At 43.4% G+C, this 22,341-nt stretch overlaps 1 protein-coding gene across 2 annotated transcripts in view; it reads left to right on the plus strand.

The window, feature by feature from the left end:
* MAMLD1 (mastermind like domain containing 1) overlaps positions 1-22,341 on the plus strand; it is a 101,787-nt gene that overhangs the window by 61,272 nt on the left and 18,174 nt on the right. For both annotated transcript variants that reach the window (XM_077307670.1, XM_077307671.1), the window contains exon 2: positions 1,735-3,423. In XM_077307670.1, the coding sequence (XP_077163785.1) occupies positions 1,735-3,423 (1,689 nt within the window). The remainder of the gene's footprint in view (positions 1-1,734; positions 3,424-22,341) is intronic.

A 22,341-nucleotide genomic window follows, 5' to 3' on the forward strand; every position in this document is an offset into this window, starting at 1 on the left:
TTGGTAAATAAGAGGAGAGTTTTAATGCATTTAGCTCGAGGCATCAGAATTAATGACTGCTTAATCCTGTTGGCACCTCATTCTGGTTATTAAAATGAGGGCCACAGATAATTGCCTTTTGAAAAGACTGGCAAGCCATCTCAAGGGGCCATGGGAGAGCCATTGTCTGCTGCTCAGAATCTTTAGAGAGCGTAGAAAATGCAACTTCTCTTTTTCTTTTTTGGATGTGATTTCTAGTTTCTAAATGAATTTTATTAGAGAGGATTGTCTTTATTTGGGAGAGTTATTGCAGTCTAACAACGCCTTTTCTTTCTTTCTTTTTCTTTTATTTACAAGCCCCCTTTATGAACAACAGGTTGACTGACATGGATTACAAAGGATTGCAACATATTAAGACTTAGCCTGTCAGCTGCTGCTTTTGCTCTGTCTGAGACATCTTTGGTTTAGGTAGCTGGGAAGATTATAGTCTGTTCAGATAGTCAAGATTTTTTTTTGTTTTGCTTCATTTAGAAAGTATGCAGATCATTTCAAATGCTCTGCCTGAAAGGAATGTAAAATAATGGAGCTGTCTCTGTATGAGCTTTAATGCCTCTTGTTGGGTGACTGTGGCCAGCCTTCATTTGCAGTTCCATCCAAACTTACTATTGTTCAGAGGAAAAATCATCTCTATAGAATAAATTTTGGCATGTTTACCAGGAGTTCAGAGTACAATGCCATAATTGAAATATCATTCTGCTCTTTTTTTAGGGTAGGAATGGAATCTGTTGTTCATGTTGGAAATTTCAGGTATTTGGAAAGATTCTTATATGTAGAATAAGGCCAACATCAGGATTTGGTACTGTTGGATATTTGCTCTTATCCTTTTGTAGAGGACCCAATTTCTATCAAAGATGGCCAGAGACCCACCTTCTCATCTCAGAAATAGAAGTACCACTCCCTCTAGTACTCCTTCCAACAGGAAATGGGAACTCTCCCTACAACCTGCAGGTGCCTCTGGAGTAATCTCCAACTTTGTGTACTGGGGAGTGAAACACAACTCTTGCAGGCTCTCAATTCCACCAGTAGCCAAGAAAGCATAAGACAATAGTACTCTGGTACCCACACATGAAGCTATCATAAACTCTTAGCCTTGCCCAAAGTGCTTAAAAGGATATGAGAATTGTACAGTACTCTCTCATCCAGAAGGTTGCATATGTACAAAGGAACAGCATAGTTAGTTGGGTGGGCACTTGAAGGCATCAACACCTCAAACTGATCTGTACAAAGCCATCAGTTTATATTGCTCTATAACAGAAGCAACAGAGATGGGGCTCTTCCTCCAAAGACTTCATAGCCTCTAAAGTGAGATGGAGGAAGGTGGAAGAGAATGAGAGTGAGAGAAGCATATGGGATGAATCCAAGTGTGGTTCCACATGAAGAACTGGGTGCTGGAGTGAGTTCAGTTTAGTTCAGTTCTAGGCCAATGTCCATAATATGCAACGCAAAAATCATAGATCTTGGACAATAAACAAAAAATACCATCTTACATAGACTTGAACCTTTGTAACTACACAAACAGAATAGAGCTGACAGTAGATTTTGTGGAGGCATTTTATCCATTTTAAATGCAGCTTTGCTACAGTGCCGTCAATAAATTCAAAATAAGGTTTGTTTGGGGTTTTTTGCTTAATGTATTCATTAATTTGCTTTGTATGTTTAGAGATTCCAGTAAGATTAATATTGTTTTCTTTGCAGTTACAGGGATCCATTAAGAGAAAGCTGGAAGATGACAGTTCCCCAGCCTCCCAAACCATGCCTGATGTCATTTTCCCAAGCGACAACAAAAGACTCTGCCTTGATGATGTCACTCTTTCAATGGGACAAGTAGCCAATTCTGTTTCCTGTCCAGATATGCAGCACTCGCCCTTCTCTACCAACCATGGTACATCTTCTATAGGTCATGCCATGCTGCTGGAGAATAGTCATATGAATGGTAGCAGTTTAGGGTCACCATTTTCAGTACCACCTAACACTGAAGTAGGACAAAAGGGGTCCATCGATAGCCAAAACAGTATGGGGCATTATGATGAGAAAGGCAGCAACATACAGTCTGTTGACCAGGAACTGCAAGACTTGTTAGAAGAACTGACTAAAATGCCTGAACCTTCTCCCAATGAATTAGACCTTGAGAAGATCTTGGGAAGCAAACCTGAAGAATCTCTTGGAAATCTTGGCCACACACAGCCAAGCATCAACAACAATCCAAAGTCTTCTCCACAGACACCGCACTTGGAGAACCATGTGTCCAGCAAAGATTTTTCTCCAGGGTGTAACCCTACAAGTATAGGGTCACCCCAAATGAGACCCTCCTCAGCGGGAGCAATCTATCCCGCGCCACATCAAAACAAACCTGTTGCATCACCCATTCCATCAACTGCACCAAGTAAGAACCAGGCTCAGTCTATGCTCTCAGTGCATGTCTCCAACATGACTGGCTCTAATTGGCATGCACAGCAGCTAAAACAACTGGCAGCAAGCAAACAGGTCCCTACTACCAAGCATCAAGCTCCTAACTGGTCTAATATATCTTCCCAAGGTCTATCTCCTCCTTATCGGCAGGGATCTTCCCCTCACCATCAGCCATTCAGTCCCCAAAATGTCATGGTGTCTAGCATGAGTTCTAACGGTCTGCCAGGAAGCAATGTCCAAAGTCCCCAGAGTTCCTTGCTTTCAAGCATGACACCCAACAGCAACCCATCCAGTGGTCCATCTCCTCCTTTTGGTTCTGAGAAGCTTTCCAGCCCGGTTCTCAACCAGCAACCCTTCAGCCCTCCAAATCCTATCCTTTCCAACATCTCTACGACCAGCATTCCGGCCAACAGCATTAAAAGCCCACAAAACAACTTGGTGTCTACAAATACTGGGCCCTCCCCACCATACAGGCCCGAGAAGCTTTCAAGCCCTGCTCTGCACCAGCCCCCATTTAGCCCTCAGAGCTCTTTGATCCCAAACATAACTCCTGCCAGTAATCCAACCAGCATGCAGAGTTCTCTCTTCAAGCCCATGTCAACAGTCCAGTCTAAAAACATGAACCTCCTCATGCAGCAGTCCTCTGGTGGCTTGCAGCCAGGCTTGGGGACTGAAGGGCCCGTTGGGCAAGACCAGTTTTCCTTCAATAATACAAAGCCGCTGTCCCATTTCACTTCGGAATCTACCGATCCTCAGAAGATGTCACCCATGACTCCAGCACCCGGGCAGCAGTCACTTATTCACTATCTCCAGCAGCAGCAGCAGCAGCAGCAGCAGCAGCAGCAGCAGCAGCAAGTGGCCCCTTCACAGCAGTCCCAGCAGGTCAACAACAGCCAGTTTATTCAGCAGCAGTTGCGACAGCTGATGCAGCCTACGCGGATGCAGCGACACGTGCAACCATCGCAAAACCGGCAGGTAAAAATAACTTTTCTTCCGCCATATAGGTGCTTCGGGTTCTTTGGTCATGCACCCTCTGTCCATAGCTACACGTGATACTCTTGATCAAACAAACCTCTTTCTAACCAGCATGATCTAGCATTGGATGTGGAGGCAGGAGATCCAGGTTCAAAGTCTTCACTCTGCCATGGAAGCTCACTGGGTAACGTCTGACAAGAGACCTGAGCTTCTGGGTGGAAGGGTGGGATAAACATGTACCAAATAAATATATGAAAAGTGAGAGGGGATCAGACTGGAACCAAGTAATGCTGAGTGTCAAAATGTTTAAGGGGATTGTTTGGTGCCAGGTGGATCGGACGCTTGCGGTTTTCATTCAGATTTTTTTTTTAATTGAAATCGGGCAGTTGTCTTTCGATGATATGTCTTGGTGACAAACAAGAACAAAAACCTGAAGACAACGGCAACGTCAAGATTGTAGCTCAAAAATAATAGTTCTTCCCTCTTTTTAAAGATAATACTGGGGGGAGGGGGGAGACTTTCATGGTCTTTTCAAAATATGGCAGGCATCTTCATTTAGCATTCCTTGGGGAAAGCACTTTCACTGATCTGACCTGGGCCTAAACGATCCCAAGCTCTAATTTCTTGAGAAGAAAGGACTGCCACTCTAAATACATCCTTCATAGAGCTCTTCAATCGAGCAGTGCCAATCTGCTAAGGATCTCTGACCCTAAGGAAATACGGTTGCCCTTGACCAGAGTCAGGGCCTTTTTGTCCCTGTCTGGTGGAATAAGCACTTGTGCTCTGCCCAAACTTTCTGAGTTCTGCAAGGCCTGTAACTTTCTGAGTTCCGCTGGACCCATGGATAAGGCCAATTATATCTAAATCTCAGGCTTTCCCCCATCTCTTCTGCTCTCCCTTCCTCTTCCAACACCTTCTAGTACCTAACAATCAGCAGGTTATAAATAATCAATCCAGTAATCCTGGCTGGTGCTATTGTGTCCAATTGTGGTTCAAAATGTTTAATCTGTTATAAAACACACACACACTGGTTTTACTGAGTTTTAGATTCTGCAAACTGTTTCACACAGTATGTCTGAGAGGGGCAGTATACAAGTCCCTAATTTAAATCAAATCAAATTATGGATGGATGCATGGATGGACAGCTCTAGGTCTTTCCTGGATTGTAGCCCTATGGTTTGGCATGAGAGAACCTCTGTGTGTATGAAAGAAACTGTGTGCATTTGGAACATGGGTTTATGGAAAGAGGAATTCAGCACTGGATATTTATTACTTTCCCTGAATTTTCTATGGTAGAATTCACGCTAGAGTTGCCAACCTCCAGGTGAGGCTTGGTGATCTTCCATTCTTACAACTGATTTCCAAATGTCAAGCAGTAATTTCCCATGGAGAAAATAGAAGTTTCAGAGGGTGGATTCTATGGCCTTATACCTTGCTGGAGTCTCTCCCCTCCCTAAACCGTGCCCCCCTCAGACTCCACCCCCAAAATCTCCAAGTATTTTTCAACTCAGTGTTGGCAATCCGGTCAAACCCTGATTTCACATTGAGCGGCCTTAACATCAGCATAAGCTGTGAAGAGAATCCAAGTTGTTGAAAATAGTTTGTGTTGCAACAAGCAGATCTTGAAATACTTGAAACACCTCTCCCAGAATGACTTGCTTTTGACAAGCAGCAATCTGGTTACAAAACAGTAACCAGGTAGGTTAGCTTCAGGGAGTCTCAGACCAAGGAGCTCTCTTGTGCCCAGGTGACGAGGGAGTTCTTCAGAGCTGGCATCTGTTCTAAACTTCTTGTGACAAAGAAATGGACATCTTGTGAGAGATACGCTGGTATTTTGTTTGGGGAGCAAACCAGTTTTAACTACAGACATTTCCAAAATCAGCTCCTGCTAGCAGAACTGTAAAATCTGTTTCCAGGTCCAAGGGACAGTAGTGGGGCTACCAAACAGGTCTAGTAGAGACATAAGCTCTGATGTTGGCTATATATTGAGCACACCTGCAACTAGAGAAATGGTTAATTAAATATGTATAGAGGAAATGCTTTCTGTTTCATAGCCACATGGGGAATGCTCTGAGACAGGGCCAGCATCAGTGTAGGCTGCGGTGGGGCATCTGCCAGGGCCCACTGCTATCAACCCCTGCCTGTGACCCTTCCTCTTCCCACTGGCTTGCTTGTAAGCATTATCTCTCCTGTGCCCCTGGCTGCCCAGCAATACCAGGGAAGAGTGTGCTGCATTTCTGATAGTCACAGCGATAGCATCCCCATCCACACATAATACCCAGTGCTCTTGAGGAAAGGGCATACAGGTGAATGTGGGCTGGTAGCAGGCATGCGAAGGGATCACAGGCAGGTGGGAGCAGGAGGGGAGGTGTGAGTGGGGGTCCTGGTGGTGGGCAGAGGGGGGGGGGCACTGAACACTCTGTCCAGAACCCCACAAAACCTGGAACTAGCTGTGCTATGAGATGGTGGAGGGGTTTCCTCTGGCAAAGTCATTCGATCTCTGAGCTATCAGGCATCTACATGTATCTGGCTGTGCCCTTCTTCTACACAGGAAGCAGTGGCTGGGCTCAGTTCACAGACAATAAGGTGCAATGCTCTTGTGTGAAAAACCTGAATTCATATTGCTCACCAAGGCTAAGCCCTGCAACATATGTTAATTGGCAAGGCTGACATTTGGGACAAAGAAGGCAGTTTTAAGAAGAAAGCACTTTTCAGTGTGACTTTCTTGTACCTATAAACAACCTTCATACATACTGCCGGGAGGGGCATGCTGGCGTACTTGACTTCCTACCAGTTGGATTTCAGAAATAAAGCATCTATTTGGTTCCGGTCTGTCTTATTTTCCTCCTTGGGCTCCTTTCCTGTTTCTAAGAATGTGTCTGAAATTACCCACCTGGGACTACATGGGAATCTCCTGTACTGATGAGCCGTAAGAATTCACTTCTGTTGTGACAATAACTGTGAGCAAAGAAAATTTCACATTTTCAGATTGGTTAGGTAAGCTCATGATGCCTGACCGGTTTTACTAGGAAGAGACTTAGAACATTAATTATGTACTAAACGACAGCTCTGTTCTGGATTTTATATAGCTTGTTAAGCTGCTTCTGAATAACAAGTGAGTAGAGGATCAGGGCATTTCTTTTTATGAGCTTAATGGCTTTTATCACAAACCGTGGATTCTGACTGCAAACCTACGAACAGCCTGTAGAGACTTAAATGGATTATTGCTATTCTAGTATTGCTCATCAAGGTTTTTCTTTTCTTTTTTTTTTCATTGTGGTATTTCTGTTTCTATTAAGCTGAGGATGGAAGTGTCAATTGATTATTCTGTACTGTTAATCAACTAATTAATCACATTGATGTGCATTTCTAATAGCGTTTTAAGAAGAATCCGAAATGCAGTTGTGCACAGAGTGGGTGACATTTACAGAAAACCGTTAGATTCTGACAATGGGGCTTGGGTGAATAGGTTTCAAAACAATAAATGATTTTTCTATCTTGTTTAGTCCAAGAAAGTGGGTGTCTTAATTAAATGTCTATTTACATTGATTATAACAATCCAGTTCACAATAATAGCAAGGACAAGGATTCTTGTTTCTTAGATGAAATATCTTCATATCTTGTCCTCAGGCCAAAACAAAACTGTTTTAGGTGCATATGTGAATTTAACAACCTGTCTGATCCAGGAATCTGACCTGTCTACAGATGTGGAAATACTGGCTAGAATGATAAATTCAACTATTTGATTTTAGTTATAAATGGTTATTCCTCTATCTGTCCCTTTTTAAATTTTAAGGCAAATTTCAAAAGGAAGTCTGTGATTTTTAAAAAGTTATAACACAGCCAGTGATACGTCAGCCATGCTGAAGTTAAGAAGATCTCGGTGTCCGTTCAGTGACAGGATATTAGGAGATCTTCTGGAAACTCTGCTTTAAGATCTGTAGTAGAAGAAAAGTAGGGGAAATAATAAATCTATACGTGGGATATAAGATCTTATTTTAGAAATGTAAATGCCTTCAATTCAATTTTCACAGACATTCATGAAACACGTTTTCCAAAAGGAATCACTAAATGACATCCGATCTGCTTCTTTTTTGTGTATTTTTAAGCCATTTTAAATCAAAACAAGTTTTATTTTAAAATAATTCAAAGCAGGAAAGCAACAGTTTCTAGGCCTTGTCTTTCCTGCCCCATCCCCCCCCCCCCCCTTTGAGCAAAATGGTTGAGCCACTCAATCCCTAGAGTTGTTTGTCACAGGCCTCCATTGTATTAGCTTGGGCAACATAAAAATAGGAAGTTTTGTGCTTGTCACAGAATCTTCAGAAGATTGTTGGCTGGACATGCAGTTGACAAATCTGAGCCTGAGTAAAATGTAAAATTATGTGTGATTGTTATTGGAAGTCTGTGGGCTCCTGGCTTGAAAACATGGGTTATTCCACCCCGTTCTCCCAGGAGGGTGAGGTAGGACATCAAGATACTGGTTCCACTGCTCTGCAGAAATTTGTTTGACCATATGTAATTTCCATATCATCACTTTGGGTAGATGGGAATGGATTCCATCATCCTCTAAGCCAGGCTTTCTTAACCAGGGTTTTGTGAAACCCTAGGGTTTCTTGACAGCCCTGGAAGGGTTTCTCAAATGGGTTACAATTCCTTTTGAAAATCTAGGGTCCGCGCATGGGCATTTGCGCAGGGCTGCTATGCATGCGTGGGGCCCCGGGTCACCCTCTCCCTCCACCCCTTGGCAGCAGTCCGCAACCTGAAAAAGGTTGCAGACCGCTGCTGTAAGGGACCCAAGTGAAGCTCCTCCCTCATCCATACTACACCTTGGGCAAGCAGGCAGCACTCAGAGCTGTGGGTCCTCCAGGCACAGAATAAATCAGACCTTTTGTAAAGTAGATATTTTAAATATTCAATGGCAAAAAAACACAAATTCTGGAAAACCCAAAAGAACAGCAAAACTCTGCTAAGAGATTCTAAGGAGAAATTACAGGACTTTGCTTTCCCCCTCTTTATGTTGTTGTAATGTTCTGCTTCAGAAAAATATTTCCAGAATATGTTTGGTTTTCTAGTGTAATACTTCAAAATGACTTATTTAGTAAAATTAAGTTTCTTTTGCTTTGTATCCTCCCCTTTTTTGGGTCAGGGCATTTTGGAAAAATTTCAGCATGTGTCTGTGAACAGGAACTGGCATTGTCTCTCTTTCTGAATGAGGAGGGAAGACTGAACTAGTTTCATTTGGTTCTTTCGCACATCTGCAACTCTACGAACAGAGAGATGATTCACAGTTTGTCCACTGACAGGAGAGCAAGCCAAAGGCCTTGAATTCATGGCCATTCAGGGTTTGTGTCAAAAATTTGCTGCGAGGAATGAAATCAACATTCTTTGCAAATTGTTTTAAATAATAGCAATAAAAAGAGCATGAAATGCAAATTAAGGATACCTTCAAACCTAAGTTTGCAAGCACAATATATTTGTAAGCAGTTTTCTGCCTGTAAAGAAATATATCAACCAGTGGTGTGGATCTCAGCCTTAATTTGGTTCCTCGGACAACTATTCTGTCTCTGTAATGGACTTTGAAGAGCCTCTTGTGGCACAGAGTGGTACGGCAGCGACATGCTGTCTGAATCTCTGCCCATGAGGCTGGGAGTTCGATCCCAGCAGCCAGCTCAAGGTTGACTCAGCCTTTCATCCTTCCGAGGTCGGTAAAATGAGTACCCAGCTTGCTGGGGGGTAAACGATAATGACTGGGGAAGGGAATGGCAAACCACCCCGTATTGAGTCTGCCATGAAAACACTGGAGGGCGTCACCCCAAGGGTCAGACATGACTCGGTGCTTGCACAGGGGATACCTTTACCTTTAATGGATTTTGTAGCCCTGTATTATGTTGCTTCAAAACTAATTATGGCTTAACAAGCTGCTAAAATAGAATATTGCTCTTTTGATAATGCTTGGGTGTTCTTAAATCTTTTTTGTTGCGCGATTTCTAAAATCTGTGGATATATTTTGGTGCGATTTTTCAGTATGACAATGTATTAACAGACTAATGGTCTAAGGAGTCTGAGCTACATTTTTCTTTCTCATTGCACTCCCAAGAGATGCCCTGTGACTTCCTCTATTAGTCCATTAATCACTGCAACTCAGAAATAATTCTGATCAAAGAAGCAGAATGAGGTTGAAGAGGTACAGAGTCTGGCAATTGACTTGGCTGTTTGGATTCCCTGCTGAGCTCATTTATATCTGGAATTAAGCTGTTCCTGCAGTATTTTTCCTCTCTGGCTCACTGGCAGCCGTTCTGTAGCCAGCATCTTCCTCACCTTGGAGGGTAGGAAGGGAAAGCTACCGTTGAACTAAACTCTGCTGATTTACCTGCTCATCCTCTCAGAGCTGATAGGAGGTATAAAAACACGTCTTGCTCCAGTTTAAAAGGAGAACAAAAATCTGCATGTGATTGGTCCCATTGGATTGGTCCCGTTGCCCCCTTTAAATCTTATTTTGCTACACTAGGAAATTGGGAGAGTGAATAGTGTTTCAGATGCTCAGAAATCAAAAGTGTGTCAAATACCATTGTACTTAACAGAGCAATCTTATGAACACTTTCCTGGGGAGTAAGCCTCATTATATACACCAGAGATAGACCAAAGGAAGCTACTGTGTTTAGGAATGTTCTTAGTGGTCCCCAACCTTTTTATCACTGGTCAACGCTTGACAATTTTACTGAGGCCCGGGAGGGGGGGTAGCCTTTTGCTGAGGGACGTTGCTGCTGCAGCCTGAGCCCCTGCTCCACTTGCTTTCCCACCGGCGCCCCTGACTTCCCGCTGCCCGCTGGGTGGCACTGCCAACAGCAGCTGCTCAGTGCCATGCTGAGGGGGCGCCCCAGCCATGGCGGCCGCCAGAGAGCACCAAAGGTGAGCCGGCACAGTGGCAGGGCAGCCCCCGAGGCAGCAGCCGGAGAGGAGGATGAGGAAGAACTGTGGCCCGGTACCGACTGATCCACAGACCGGTCCCGGTCCCTGAACCGGGGGGGTTGGGACCACTGCTCTAAAGGGCTTATTTGAGATGAAAATCATAGGTTTCCTCCTCCAAGATACATTCAAGTGGGTAGCCATGTTGGTCTGAAGTAGTGCAACCAAAGTCCAGTGGCGCTTTCAAGACCGACAAAGATTTATTCAAGGCGTGAACTTTCGTGTGCATGCACATTCCCTCAGACAATGGAACAGGGATCATAAGAGTTTTGTTCTAATGAATTTTGTTCCATTGTCTGAGGAAGGGTGCAGGCACACGAAAGCTCACGTCTTGAATAAATCTTTGTTGGTCTTAAAGGTTCTTCCTCCAAGATTTGTGATACTTGGTGAAAAGCATGAAAATATTAAGAAGGAAAAATAATTTTAGCTTCTGGGGGTGGGGGAGAGTCTTTGAAGTCTTGAGGAGAATCTGAAAGGTTTTTATGCTGAGTAGATTGACTTGGTTGAAGAATTTAGTTGGCTTTTATTACCTGTTTCTTTTTGAAATTATTACAGCCTGATCCCATTACAAAGAGAGCAAGGTGCACCTAAAACCTGTTGATTTCATGAGGTTTAGGCATGCCTGACTTTGTATAGGTTTGTGATGTTAAAAGCTATTTAACACCTTGAATATATTTTGGATTTGCCGGTGAAGAACTTGGCAAGAACTAGTACAGCATGTTCTCCAAAAGCTGGCCTTTAAAAACCAAGTTGCTGTTGTTTGTTTACTGTTTCTCATTAGCAGTGCTTAAGTCAGAGGTAGTCAAACTGCGGCCCTCCAGATGTCCATGCACTACAATTCCCATGAGAGTCATGGGAATTGTAGTCCATGGATGCCTGGAGGGCCGCAGTTTGACTACCCCTGAATGGTTAAAACAAAAAAGAGGATCTGAGACTAGGCTGGTGGGGGTAGCCACATCCTCTGACTGGAAGTCTAGCTACCTAATCCCAGCATATGAAAATGATATGTACTGAGTCAGGCAGCTGGACTGTTTGGCTCAGCTGTGTTACTGGCCATAGTTCTGCAAAGCCCCTAGCAAAGAGAAAGCTTGTCCAGACCCAATGTCACTACCAACTGGAGCCATAAGGAACTGGACCTGGGATGCTATGCACTGAAACTATGCATGCTCAGTTTGACCGTTTATGCACTGGAGGTTTCATGCCAGGCTGCAGGCTGGAGTTTTAGTCGTGGCAGGTTGCCCCACCTCTTCCCACATGGGGAAGCATTTGGTCCGGTGTGCCTCATCCACCCCCGATTCGTGGTCCTGCACAAGAGCTGGGGCAGTGAAGTTCTCAGTGCATAAACGGTCTTTGTGAGCAAACAGCTCCCCATCCATATGAACAGAGGGACGGCTTTTCCTTAGTCCTCAGAAATGGGAAAGAACTTTGCACGTGGCAATCACCACTTTTTTCTTCAAAAAGGAGTTGGGTTGTTGTGCCTGCAACCACAAACCATCTAACTTCCTTAATTCTATTATGTGGCTGGAGTCCTCTGTTTAGAACCTCTCTCAAAAATAAAGTTTTGCACATGTTGATTCATTTTAAGGTGTGTTTCATTTTAGAAGTTCCTGTATAGTATTAGGAGCTGAACTATCAAATGAAAATAAACCCCCAAATCCAGCAGGGTGATAAATGCACCCAGCCTGATTAAATGGTATTTTAAATTGCTAGCCACTGAGACTGGATGAGATGGAAGGGAGAAGCAAGTGTTCCCATCTTATCCCTCTCCAATTAGGGGTGTGCACTCGGATCGACCCAAACAGAAAATATACCTGGAAAATAACTTATCTGCATTTTTCTGGTGTATTTTGGCTTACTGAATGTATGTGAGTTTCACAAGAAAACCGGGGGGAGGGGGATCCCCCAAGAAAATCCCAGATACATGTGGGAATTACTGCTAGATCAGAAAACAGTAGAGAGGCAGGAGTGAATCGCTGAGTAGACTTCTGCTTCAGTCCCTTTAAAGTTTACAGTTTAAAGGGACTGCAGAAGACAACCCAAGGATCAGTTGTGCTGGGGGGGAGCAGATTCTTCCTGCTGGCTTGACTTGGGGCTGCCTTCTTGTACAGCCCAATTTAAACCAGGCTGTAGGAGAAGCCAGCCCCAAAAGCTGCTGTACTGCAGGGAACAATCTGCTTGCCATGGCAGAACAGATCTGCTGCACAGCTTAAACCTCTCTGCGGGAGAAGCCAAGCCAGCCCCAGGATCTATCTTTCTTTCTTTCTTTCTTTCTTTCTTTCTTTCTTTCTTTCTTTCTTTCTTTCTTTCTTTCTTTCTTTCTTTCTTTCTTTCTTTCTTTCTTCCTTCCTTCCTTCCTTCCTTCCTTCCTTCCTTCCTTCCTTCCTTCCTTCCTTCCTTCCTTCCTTCCTTCCTTCCTTCCTTCCTTCCTTCCTTCTTGGGTCTATTGTACCCTGAAAAATCCATAATTAAAAAAAAAAGAATCCCGAATCCAAATGCCATGCCAGAATTTTTGGAAATATAGAGGGCCATTCTGCACAGCGCTAATGTTGCTGAAGTCTAACTGTTGTGTAACACTATTTTTTTAACATTATGCACGACATCGTACACAATCCACAACACTCCTGCAACACTCTCGCAAAAATCCCTTAGATGTAGCGCTTTTCAAAGAATCGTAAAAAGTGGATTCCCCCTAAACGTTTTTTTTAATGGAAACGCGTGTTAACGAATACACACGAACACGGCATGTTTTGTCCTATAAAGGAATGTTTTGGGAAGAGAAACCCAAAGACGGCCCTCTATGGAGCAATGAGTAAATATATATTCGTTGCCACTTGTATTTTCGAGTTTAAAAATATTTTTTTAAGGGAAAAGGGTTTTTTGGTGACACTAGGATATTGATTTCATTGGCTCTTCAGTTTGATTGATGGCCAGAGGCTGGCAGAAACGCCACAAATTTGTAGCGATTCAGGCAAGACCGGAAACTTATGAGTAACGAAAACAGTGCTAGTAGGAGAGCCTTTTTTCCGCTAGAAACGGCTGTGTGCATTATCAAGACCTGCCGCTATCAATAGTAGCACTTTACAATAGCACTTACATTTGGCTACATTGGTGGTTGTGCGGAATGGCCCAGAATTCTTTTAGTCTAATAGCCCTGAACCACCCCCCCAAAAAAAGGTTTTTAAAAAATTGCACACCCTTGTCGGCAAGCTTGTTCACAAAACTGTACTGCTGCCTCGAAGCTCAAATACCAACTGATTCAATATGATGTGCATTGGGAGCTGTTAGAGATGTTGTTTTCCTTTTAGATACATTTAGTTGTAAGGGCAGAGAGATTTGTGGTTCTTTCTTCTACCCAACCCCCCAAGCCCTAGAAAGACAATCTGCCAAGTTTTCCTTTTCCTTTTTGAATGCCAGAGTGGGGAAGGCTTCCTCTGTCTTGGGAGACAAAGTGGGCAGTCAGACAGCCCTTTTCCTGAAATCCCAGTCAGGCACCAGACGGCTAAAGGAAGAGAGGCACCAGGCTGAATTAGATTGACTGCTTTGGACAGTGAAGAGTTGGGCTTAATTGGCTCACAGCTTTGTTCTCTGACTCTCTCACACACACTTCCCCCCCTATTTTCTTTTTTACTCTTTAAACCTTTATCTGGTTGCACCCTCTTCTCCAACCAACTGGGTTCCAGCCAAAGGAAACCTGCAAAGTCACAGATTTTCTTAATTTAAAGTCCTTTATGCCTTTCTCTCAAGAGTGACAGCAATGAAGAAGAAACATATATAAAATCATCAAGGTTAAAACAAATATTTTACAGGTTGCCAATGTTTTGTATTATGTTTTCTGTATTTATAAATACAAATGTTTTGCCCTATACTTCTGATTCTGTAGTGCACAATCTCAGGAGGATTCATAGCTTTCCAAGATCTTTTTCTGTTTTAAAGCTAGATTCAAATGAGTAGCCGTGTTAGAAACACGACATGTCATGTAAGAAGATCATAGTCTAACGAAGAGTGCTTGCACTCGAAAGCTCACGCCCTGAATAAATCCTTGTTGGTCTTAAAGGTGCTACTGGACTCTGGTTTTATTGTTTGAAAGCTAGTGATTTCAATTTAAAAGTTGCACATATAATACTGGCTTTCCCTGCTGTCCTTGGATTCCTTCTCCTCTACTCAAGCATGAGTCTGCTGCTGCTGCTGCACTTAGAGCTAGGATCCCAGTTCATGTTTTTTCATTGTATTGTTGCATATTCCTCATTTTCCTGAGGATGAGGGAGTTCCTGAAGATGGGGAAGGTCTTATAGGATTGGTTTCTTTGTGAGAAGTTGGTAGTTTTCTGTTTTTCCTTTTAAAAAAAGAGTCAGGGACAGTCTTCCAAGCAGTGGCTTCTTCTGCAGGTAGAAGTGGCAAAACTGAAGCTATGTTTGTGATGTTCTTAGAGAAAAATAATTGTGATCATGGTTTCTGAACCTAATTAATTTCCTAGGGGATACTTCAGCTGCTGTCCTGTAAAGAGAAACTTCTGTGTAGCTGAAATGGCTTTCTAGGCCAGGCAACAGGTTACATGTACTAAAAAAAAAATCTGAGGAAGAAACAGAAATTATGAGTCAACCTAAAATTTGGTGATGGAGCCCCAGTGCCAGATGGTGGGGTTCTATGCTTGCTGATCATTGTACATTACACTAGCAGTGAATTTCTAAAAAACAGTCATGCGTTTCTAAGTCCATTGACTGTAACGGACTTAGAAAGGGGTAACTCGGCTCAGGATAACACTGTTAGTCCTGCCCATGGTTTGCCATTTGCAGATGCTCCCCATCCCTCTTACTGAAGAAAACTTAAATGCGCTTTTGAGCTAGGGCAGCAGGTCACAGAAAAATGTGATATGCCCCTTCTCAAATGGCCAGCCCTCCCACTCTTTCTGTTGACTCAACCCTACAAGAGCTCCCTGCTGAACCCACAGAGTTGTGACACTGGGCTGAGTGTGAGGCTCAGGACTGGACTATCTTTGAAGCACAGTCACTCACAGAATCACTCTCGTTGTGCCAGCTTATCCACCTCTCTCTGATCCACACAACGGCATTGTAAAATAGATCACCAGTGTCCCATCGGAACCCAAAGCAATAGCGGCTCTCCATTCAAGTTATAGCGGCTCTTATATGAAATGCTGAGGGGTTTCAAAGAAAAGAGGCAAATGAAGGGAGGTAGAAATATCCATGTATTTTATCCGTTATCAAAGTGAAAGCTGGAAGGAGGGGATTCTAGGCGGCGGCTGGATCCAGTCATGATAAAGAAAGGGTACTTGACTGCTCCATGGTTGCCCTCTAATAGCCTGTAGGTCTAGTATCACCGCTCAGTGATAAGTATAACTCCAGAGAGGAGGATTGAGATTAGTGAGGAAGTTGTTTTTCCACTGTATCATCTTCTTTTTTGATTAATGAATTGTGGGGTTTTTTATGTCTGGAGTTTTAATGGGGAGTTTTATTCAGACATATATGTAACCCACTATGAGCCATCTGGGAATGGCAGGTAATAAATTGAATTAACAATAGCAATAACCATAACAATAACAAGTCAGCTTCCCTCCATATTCGTTCATGTGCCCATACCTTCATTTCCTCCTTTCCGATTCTTTGGCTTTTCAGTTTTATTCCTTGGATACTTGGGACACCTGTGTATTGTTTGGAGGAGGAAAGAAAAATCCCAAGTTTTCAGAGGCCTGTTTTCAAAGGAAAATTAGTCTTTGTGGGTATGCTAATCTGCTTGTGCAAAAAAGAACTGGCTGGATGTTTATTTGCAGAATGGCTGTGCCAGTGCAAATCAGATCTTGGTGAAGCACAAATGGATGCAATTCAAATTGATGTGTGGGCTTTAATAGATCTTGATTGCAGTTGTGCATGTGGTCCAGTGACCTCACCTAGTGTTCTGGCAAATTTCTGGACATGTCACAGAGTAAAGACACAGTTTATTTTGGGAGGAGTGGCTGTCAGAACATTGCTATGCTGGTTCTTTTTGCCCTCCAGCTTCATGACCAGGATTCTGTTAGAGTCATCCTGGTTCTGGGCTTCCTAGAATAATCTGGGAGGGCACTGTATGAATAGACTACTCTACTGGACTTGATAGGCTTTTGGTCTGATGCAGCCTGGCTTTTCTTCTTTGCAGAGGGTGCTACAGGCTGCATAACTGGGCTTGTTGGTCCCTGTGTGAATGTACTTACCTTTGGGCATACTGCAGAAGTGTTCTTTGGCTTCTGTGAAGTCAGCAAGTGCAGGTAGGGCCACTGGTTTTTCATTTCAAGAATCCCCCCGTGGGCAGTTCTCAGAGGAACCGGCGAAGACCGGATGGAATCTGTTTAGGTCAGGGTGGAACGTGCTTGGGAGTCTGATGTTTTTCAGATCTCAGCACTGAGGACCTGAAAGAGTATGGATTTCTTGATCAAATGAATAACGTATTGTCCAGCTGGTAGCACTAATTGTCTATGGTCAGAGTACACTACACTGCAGCCTGTGAAAAAGTTATGTGTTGGTGAGAGCATGAAGGGCTGTGAGAAATATCTTTGAGGCCAGAAAAGGATACTTTAAAGCAGTGGTTCTCAGCCTAGGGGTCGGGACCCCTTTGGGGGTTGAACAATCCTTTCACAGGGGTCGTGGCAGGGCGAGCAGCTTAGCCAGGGTAGATTGAGATAGAGCATTCGTCTGTCTGGAGCAGCGGCATGGTGGGACGAGAGGCCGAACTGAACTGAGAAACCCCAGGAAAAAAAACCCAATTTATATACAATCATGAACAATGGATCTTCACGCCATTGGTCAGTTTTGGTTTAATCTCTGTGAAAGAACTCTTGCACAATTTTATGGTCAGGGGTCACCACAACATGAGGGGCTGTATTAAAGGGTCACAGCAATAGGAAGGTGGAGAACCATTGATTTAAAGCCTTCACTACCGCCAAAGGTTTATACACATCACCCGTTTTATTAGTCATTGTCAGACACATGGCTCACTTAGTACATGCTTGCCCAAATTCTGAAGGCTACTGGTTTTTGAATTCTACCAGTTCTAATTTCAGTTTTTATAAGCAGCCAAGCCCTTAAAGCTGAGGGCAAGTAGCAGTGTTTTCTAATAAGCTTTTACTTCCTTAATTTTAAATTGTCTAACCCATGTAACCAAAAAAGCTTGCCAATAATTACTGGCTTTTATCTGACAACCTTGTTAAAATTGGTTCTTCTGTGACACACTCTGTACTTGGCATGCTCTCTAAGCCTTATAACAGCCCTTCTACCAGTTGAGGAGAGAGAAAGGTTCTATTTTGTCCTAAAATGATTGTGAATTTCTAGTTGAAAGATAATCCTGTAATTAAAACAAGAAGTCAAACTATTGAAGTTTGGCACTGTGATATTACATCTTGGCTGTATTAGCTCGCTCCTGTAACATTCTGAAAATAAGCACTGTTAAAAAACAAAACGATTTTCTGTTCCAGCAAAATAAAATCTATAGCTTTAATTCTTACAGATCTTGGTGATGAGGAGGGCCTTTCTAAGGTCTTTAGTAGGTCTGGTAGGCAGGTAGGGGTAAATGACGAGATGAGGAAAGGTGTAGAATTAGAAGGTCCAGTTACTATTCTTTCACAAATGCAATAATTTTAGGAGAAATGAGTAAGAGAACTTCTGGAATGATGCTCAGCTTCGGGGGTGGGGGTGTTAGCTAGAGACTCTAGGGTTGCCAGCCTTCAGGAGAGGGCTGGAGTTCTCCTGAAATTGTAACTAATCTTCAGACTTCAGGGATTCGTTCCCCTGGAGAAAAAGGCAGCTTCAAGGGGTGGGGTATATGGAAAACCACCCCTGCTGAGGTTCCTCCCCTGTCCAGGCTCCACCCTCCCCAGCCTTCACCCCAGATCTCCAGAAATTTCCCCAACCTGGGGTTGGTAACTATAGTCAGAGTTAAAAGACCAGCAAATGTTCCACTAGACCTCCAGTAGTATCATATTATCCTCTTTTTGAACAAAATATTCAAAATTATATACCTTGCCTATTGCAGGTTAAGGAGGGCTACTGAGTATGTCTTATCCAAGAGTCCTTCAGATCCTGGAATCTGCACTGCCTGGGAAGCAAGCCACAAGTTGCCCAAACAACTTTTGCATTAGAAGTTGTTGGAATGTTGTCCAATAACAGCCATCCCATGTTGGGCCGATTGCCTTCTTTTGCATTGCTACAAAAGACATCTGTCACTGAGAGCAGCTCAGCAGCAACTAAAAGTGGCCAGGCATATCAGTTTGTCAAAATGTATACTACAGACCTGCGCATCTGACCTCAAGGCTTTCAGACAGCCTAAGTCCAAACTATGTATGAAAGGGAGAAGGTAGCTCAAAGAAATTTCCACAACCAGTGTTCCATCATCAGGGGCATTCCAGATGGTCATCTCTTGTGAGAGGTATGTAACCAAGAGGCCAACAGAGATGGCAGAGAACTAGACACTGGGTTGGATTCAAACAGCTTTTCCACTCATTCTTGCCCAGTTCTCTTCCTTAATATTACCCCAATTCCATATAGTTTTTCAATGCAAGACCTATAATCTCCAGCATAGACATTCTGAGTAGTCATAGGGGTTCTCTCTCCCTTCTCCAACAGTAGCTGGTTGGATCAGCATGAAAATCGGAGAAAATCAGCATGCTGTCAAAGCCTAGTCAGGTGTTTTTGCTTCTGGCTGTATTAAGGTGTTTGCAATTACTACATTTTAGTTGCAGGGGGTTGGATTTTCTGATTGCCAGTAATTTCTTTCAGTACAGTAATCTTACACTAGCAAAAAATAAATGCACACTAATTGATTCATGAACGGAGAAAACACAGTACAAAAGTCCAGTATGTAATTGTTTAATGAAAGCAAACAAGAATGCTGGTGCCATTAGTTAATATTGGTTTGTGTTTATTATTCTGGAACCTGGCTGTCTGGCTTAGTTCAAGAAAGTCAGAGGGAGGGGGAGAAGGCAGGGGTAATTACATTTTCTTTGGGCTAAAGTGATCTTTCACAGATGACAATTGTGCTGATAGGTCTTTGTGTTTACCAGCCATCAGCGATTCAGAGAGATGAGCAATTGGTCCTGTTTGCAGCTCTGTGCTTGGAACTCATATTTGGACAAAGTTATTTTTTCCCCCCATGCTCCCTTGTCCCTAAGGTTAATCTGCCCCATTGGATAGAGAGGTCAGGGTGGTGGCTTTTCCAACTGCTGCTCCAATGACTTGTGCCCACAAAACCTGCCCTGCAGAAGCTGTGAGGTCCCTGAGGTTGGCTGCAGTGTTCTTGTGGTAGAGCTGCTAAATTCTTTCATTTGCTGCTTCAAGGAACAGGATGCTGTGCTCCTCCTCCCCACCCCTACCCCAGCTGTAATTAACTGCTTGTGGGGGTGGCGAAGCACTGATGTAAAGGGTTCCAGCAAGACTATCTCCTTGTCCACGGTGCCTTATTGAACTGGGGTTTCTGGGTCGGTCTTTTGGAGATCTATTCTCTCAGATGGACCAAGCATTTTTATCAGGAAAAGTATGGATAGCCAGAGAAGAACATTGAAACAGATTCGTAGCCTGCTGAACCCTTCTGTGGCTGTTAAAACTCAAGCCCCCCCCTTTCCGTGGCTGCCGAACTGCAAGCCTCTCATTCTGCCGTAGTAACTCTGCCTGCTAAAAGCCTACCCCTGCCCCCTCAAACTCTGCCTGTTTACTTGGGTTGCCAAAATCTGCCTCCGCTCACTGTTAAAGTGAGAGGTTTAATTGCCTATCATATTGGAGCCCTTCCCACCCCCTCTCTTTTAAAATTCAGCGGGGATGATCCCTTGGGTGACTGATACAGGCCCTGAAAATTTCCCCTCAGTTGGATGAAAAACAAAAGTTAAATATAACCGTGTTTCCTGTTGATACGTTTCCCTTTTTAAAATCAGTTGAAAACTGAATAGTGTCAACAAGAAATAAAACGAGAATGAATAAACATAGAGAAATGAAAACACATTTTTGTGCACTTGTCGTTAAATCTGCTTCTAAAACTCAGTGTGGCTGTTTCTGCTTCCAAATACTTGCAAACTGTTTTTTTTTTTCCCTGCCCGTGTTTCAGATTAGTCACAGGGGTGAAACCAAGTGACTTTGTCCCTTTTAAGGACTAAGCAGATCGATTCTGGTTTATTTATTCATTTAGCAACAGGCCAGAGTTCGGAAATGATTCTCAGTCTTTCTCTGCTCTTTGTTTCCCTATCTGTAGGGGTGTCTTTTTTCTTGCTTCCTATATGTCCCTCCTTCATCAGTAAGTGCAGTGTTTGCTTGCTGCCATTTGTGTCTGCACATGTGTATGTGGTTGGGAACTATCAAAAGAATGGAATGGATTTAATGATTTGTTAGCTGCAGTGCCCGGTATGATTTAAGTCAATAAAGCTGCAAACAGTGCAGTCGCTGGAGACGTAACATTGTTTAATACAACCTTGCTTCCTCCTTGTCCACTGCATCACCATGCCTTGCATAAAGAAAACCTTGACCAGGCTTTAACCCATTAAATAATTCATAAAGAGAGAGCAGACATCAGCCCCCTTGCAAAGCGGATTGGTAGCCCTGGGGTCAGCAGTAAACTTCGCCGCCGCCCCCCCATCATCTCCAGAGTGCTTAAACCACAGGGGTGTCTCTGAACAGACATGCTAACCTTAATTTGTTTTGTTCAGGGAGACAGAGAAGTTAACTGTTGACATGCTGAGTCTCTGTAGAATCAACAGTTTTCACAACGGATAGGACTAAAAATGTTTCCCTTCCTGCTGCAATTGTCCCTTAGCTGTGAGTGTACTATCAGAGTGGAAGAAAGAGGTATCAAGCACTTTTTACACAATTGTCTTCCTCTTTGCTTGGGTGGCAAGGATGAAAAATGGTGTTAGGCTATGCATGATGTCCCTTCCATCTAAAGCAGGGGTAGTCAACTTGTGAACCTCCAAATGTCCATGGACTACAATTCCCATGAGCCCCTGCCAGCATTTGCTGGCAGGGCTCATGGGAATTGTAGTCCATGGACATCTGGAGGACCACAGGTTGACTACCCCTGATCTAAAGAACAGAAGAGATGTCACTGCAATGCAGAGATATCAATTCATTTGTCATCCAATGCTATTTTCCCTTCTTCTGCTGCTCATTCAAGCGGTGATGTGGAACTTGGGAACAAATGGCAGAAGCCTTCTCCCTTGAAGCAGATCAGTGGAATCTCTAACCAAAATGCCCCAAACCAGCACTGTGGGCAGCAATGCTACGCAAGAGCAGTAACGGCCATTGACAACTCTTACCAACTGGTGGTCTGGGATGTGGCCGTTAGTCAGCTGACTGCTGACCAAGTGACCCCTGAGTCACTTACAGACTTTCTGGGGCTTGGGAGGAAGATGGGAAATGAATTTGACACTGAAAACTCAAGAGCCCAGACCTTTAAGTCACAGTTCAGATCCAAGCTGTCATAATTACCATGCAACTAAGCTACAGAAGCAAACACAGTTTACAGTGGGATTGATCAGGGTTTTGCTGTGATCCAGCAAACTCAGGTCTTCAAGTAGGTATGAAACCACCTTTGAAAATGAAACTTGCCAGAACATAGGCAAAATGAGGCAATTTCTTTTCAAAAGCAGGAAGAGCATAGGCTAACTTCATCAACTAGTGTGCTAATTTGTAAATCGAGTGCCAGGACATGCTAGTGTGCGGCAAGAGCACTGCCAGTGTGTAGCAAGAAATCAATAAACTGAATTAAAGACTATTGTGAGCTGGAAGTATACGCCCAGAGAGGAAGAAGTTACAAAAACTAGTCATGTGGAACCAAAAGGGCATGGGCTCCAGACCCTACAATGTAGAATATGGGTGTGATTCTTGGCACTGAATACTTTAAATACAATAAATATCTTCATAAAAGAAAGAAAAGTGTCCTTTTTTGTAGTTTTCCTTATTTCTTTATTCTGCACGTCAAAACGTAATC

Source organism: Paroedura picta, chromosome 13, assembly GCF_049243985.1.
Source record: "Paroedura picta isolate Pp20150507F chromosome 13, Ppicta_v3.0, whole genome shotgun sequence".
NCBI classification, from domain to species: Eukaryota; Metazoa; Chordata; class Lepidosauria; order Squamata; family Gekkonidae; genus Paroedura; species Paroedura picta.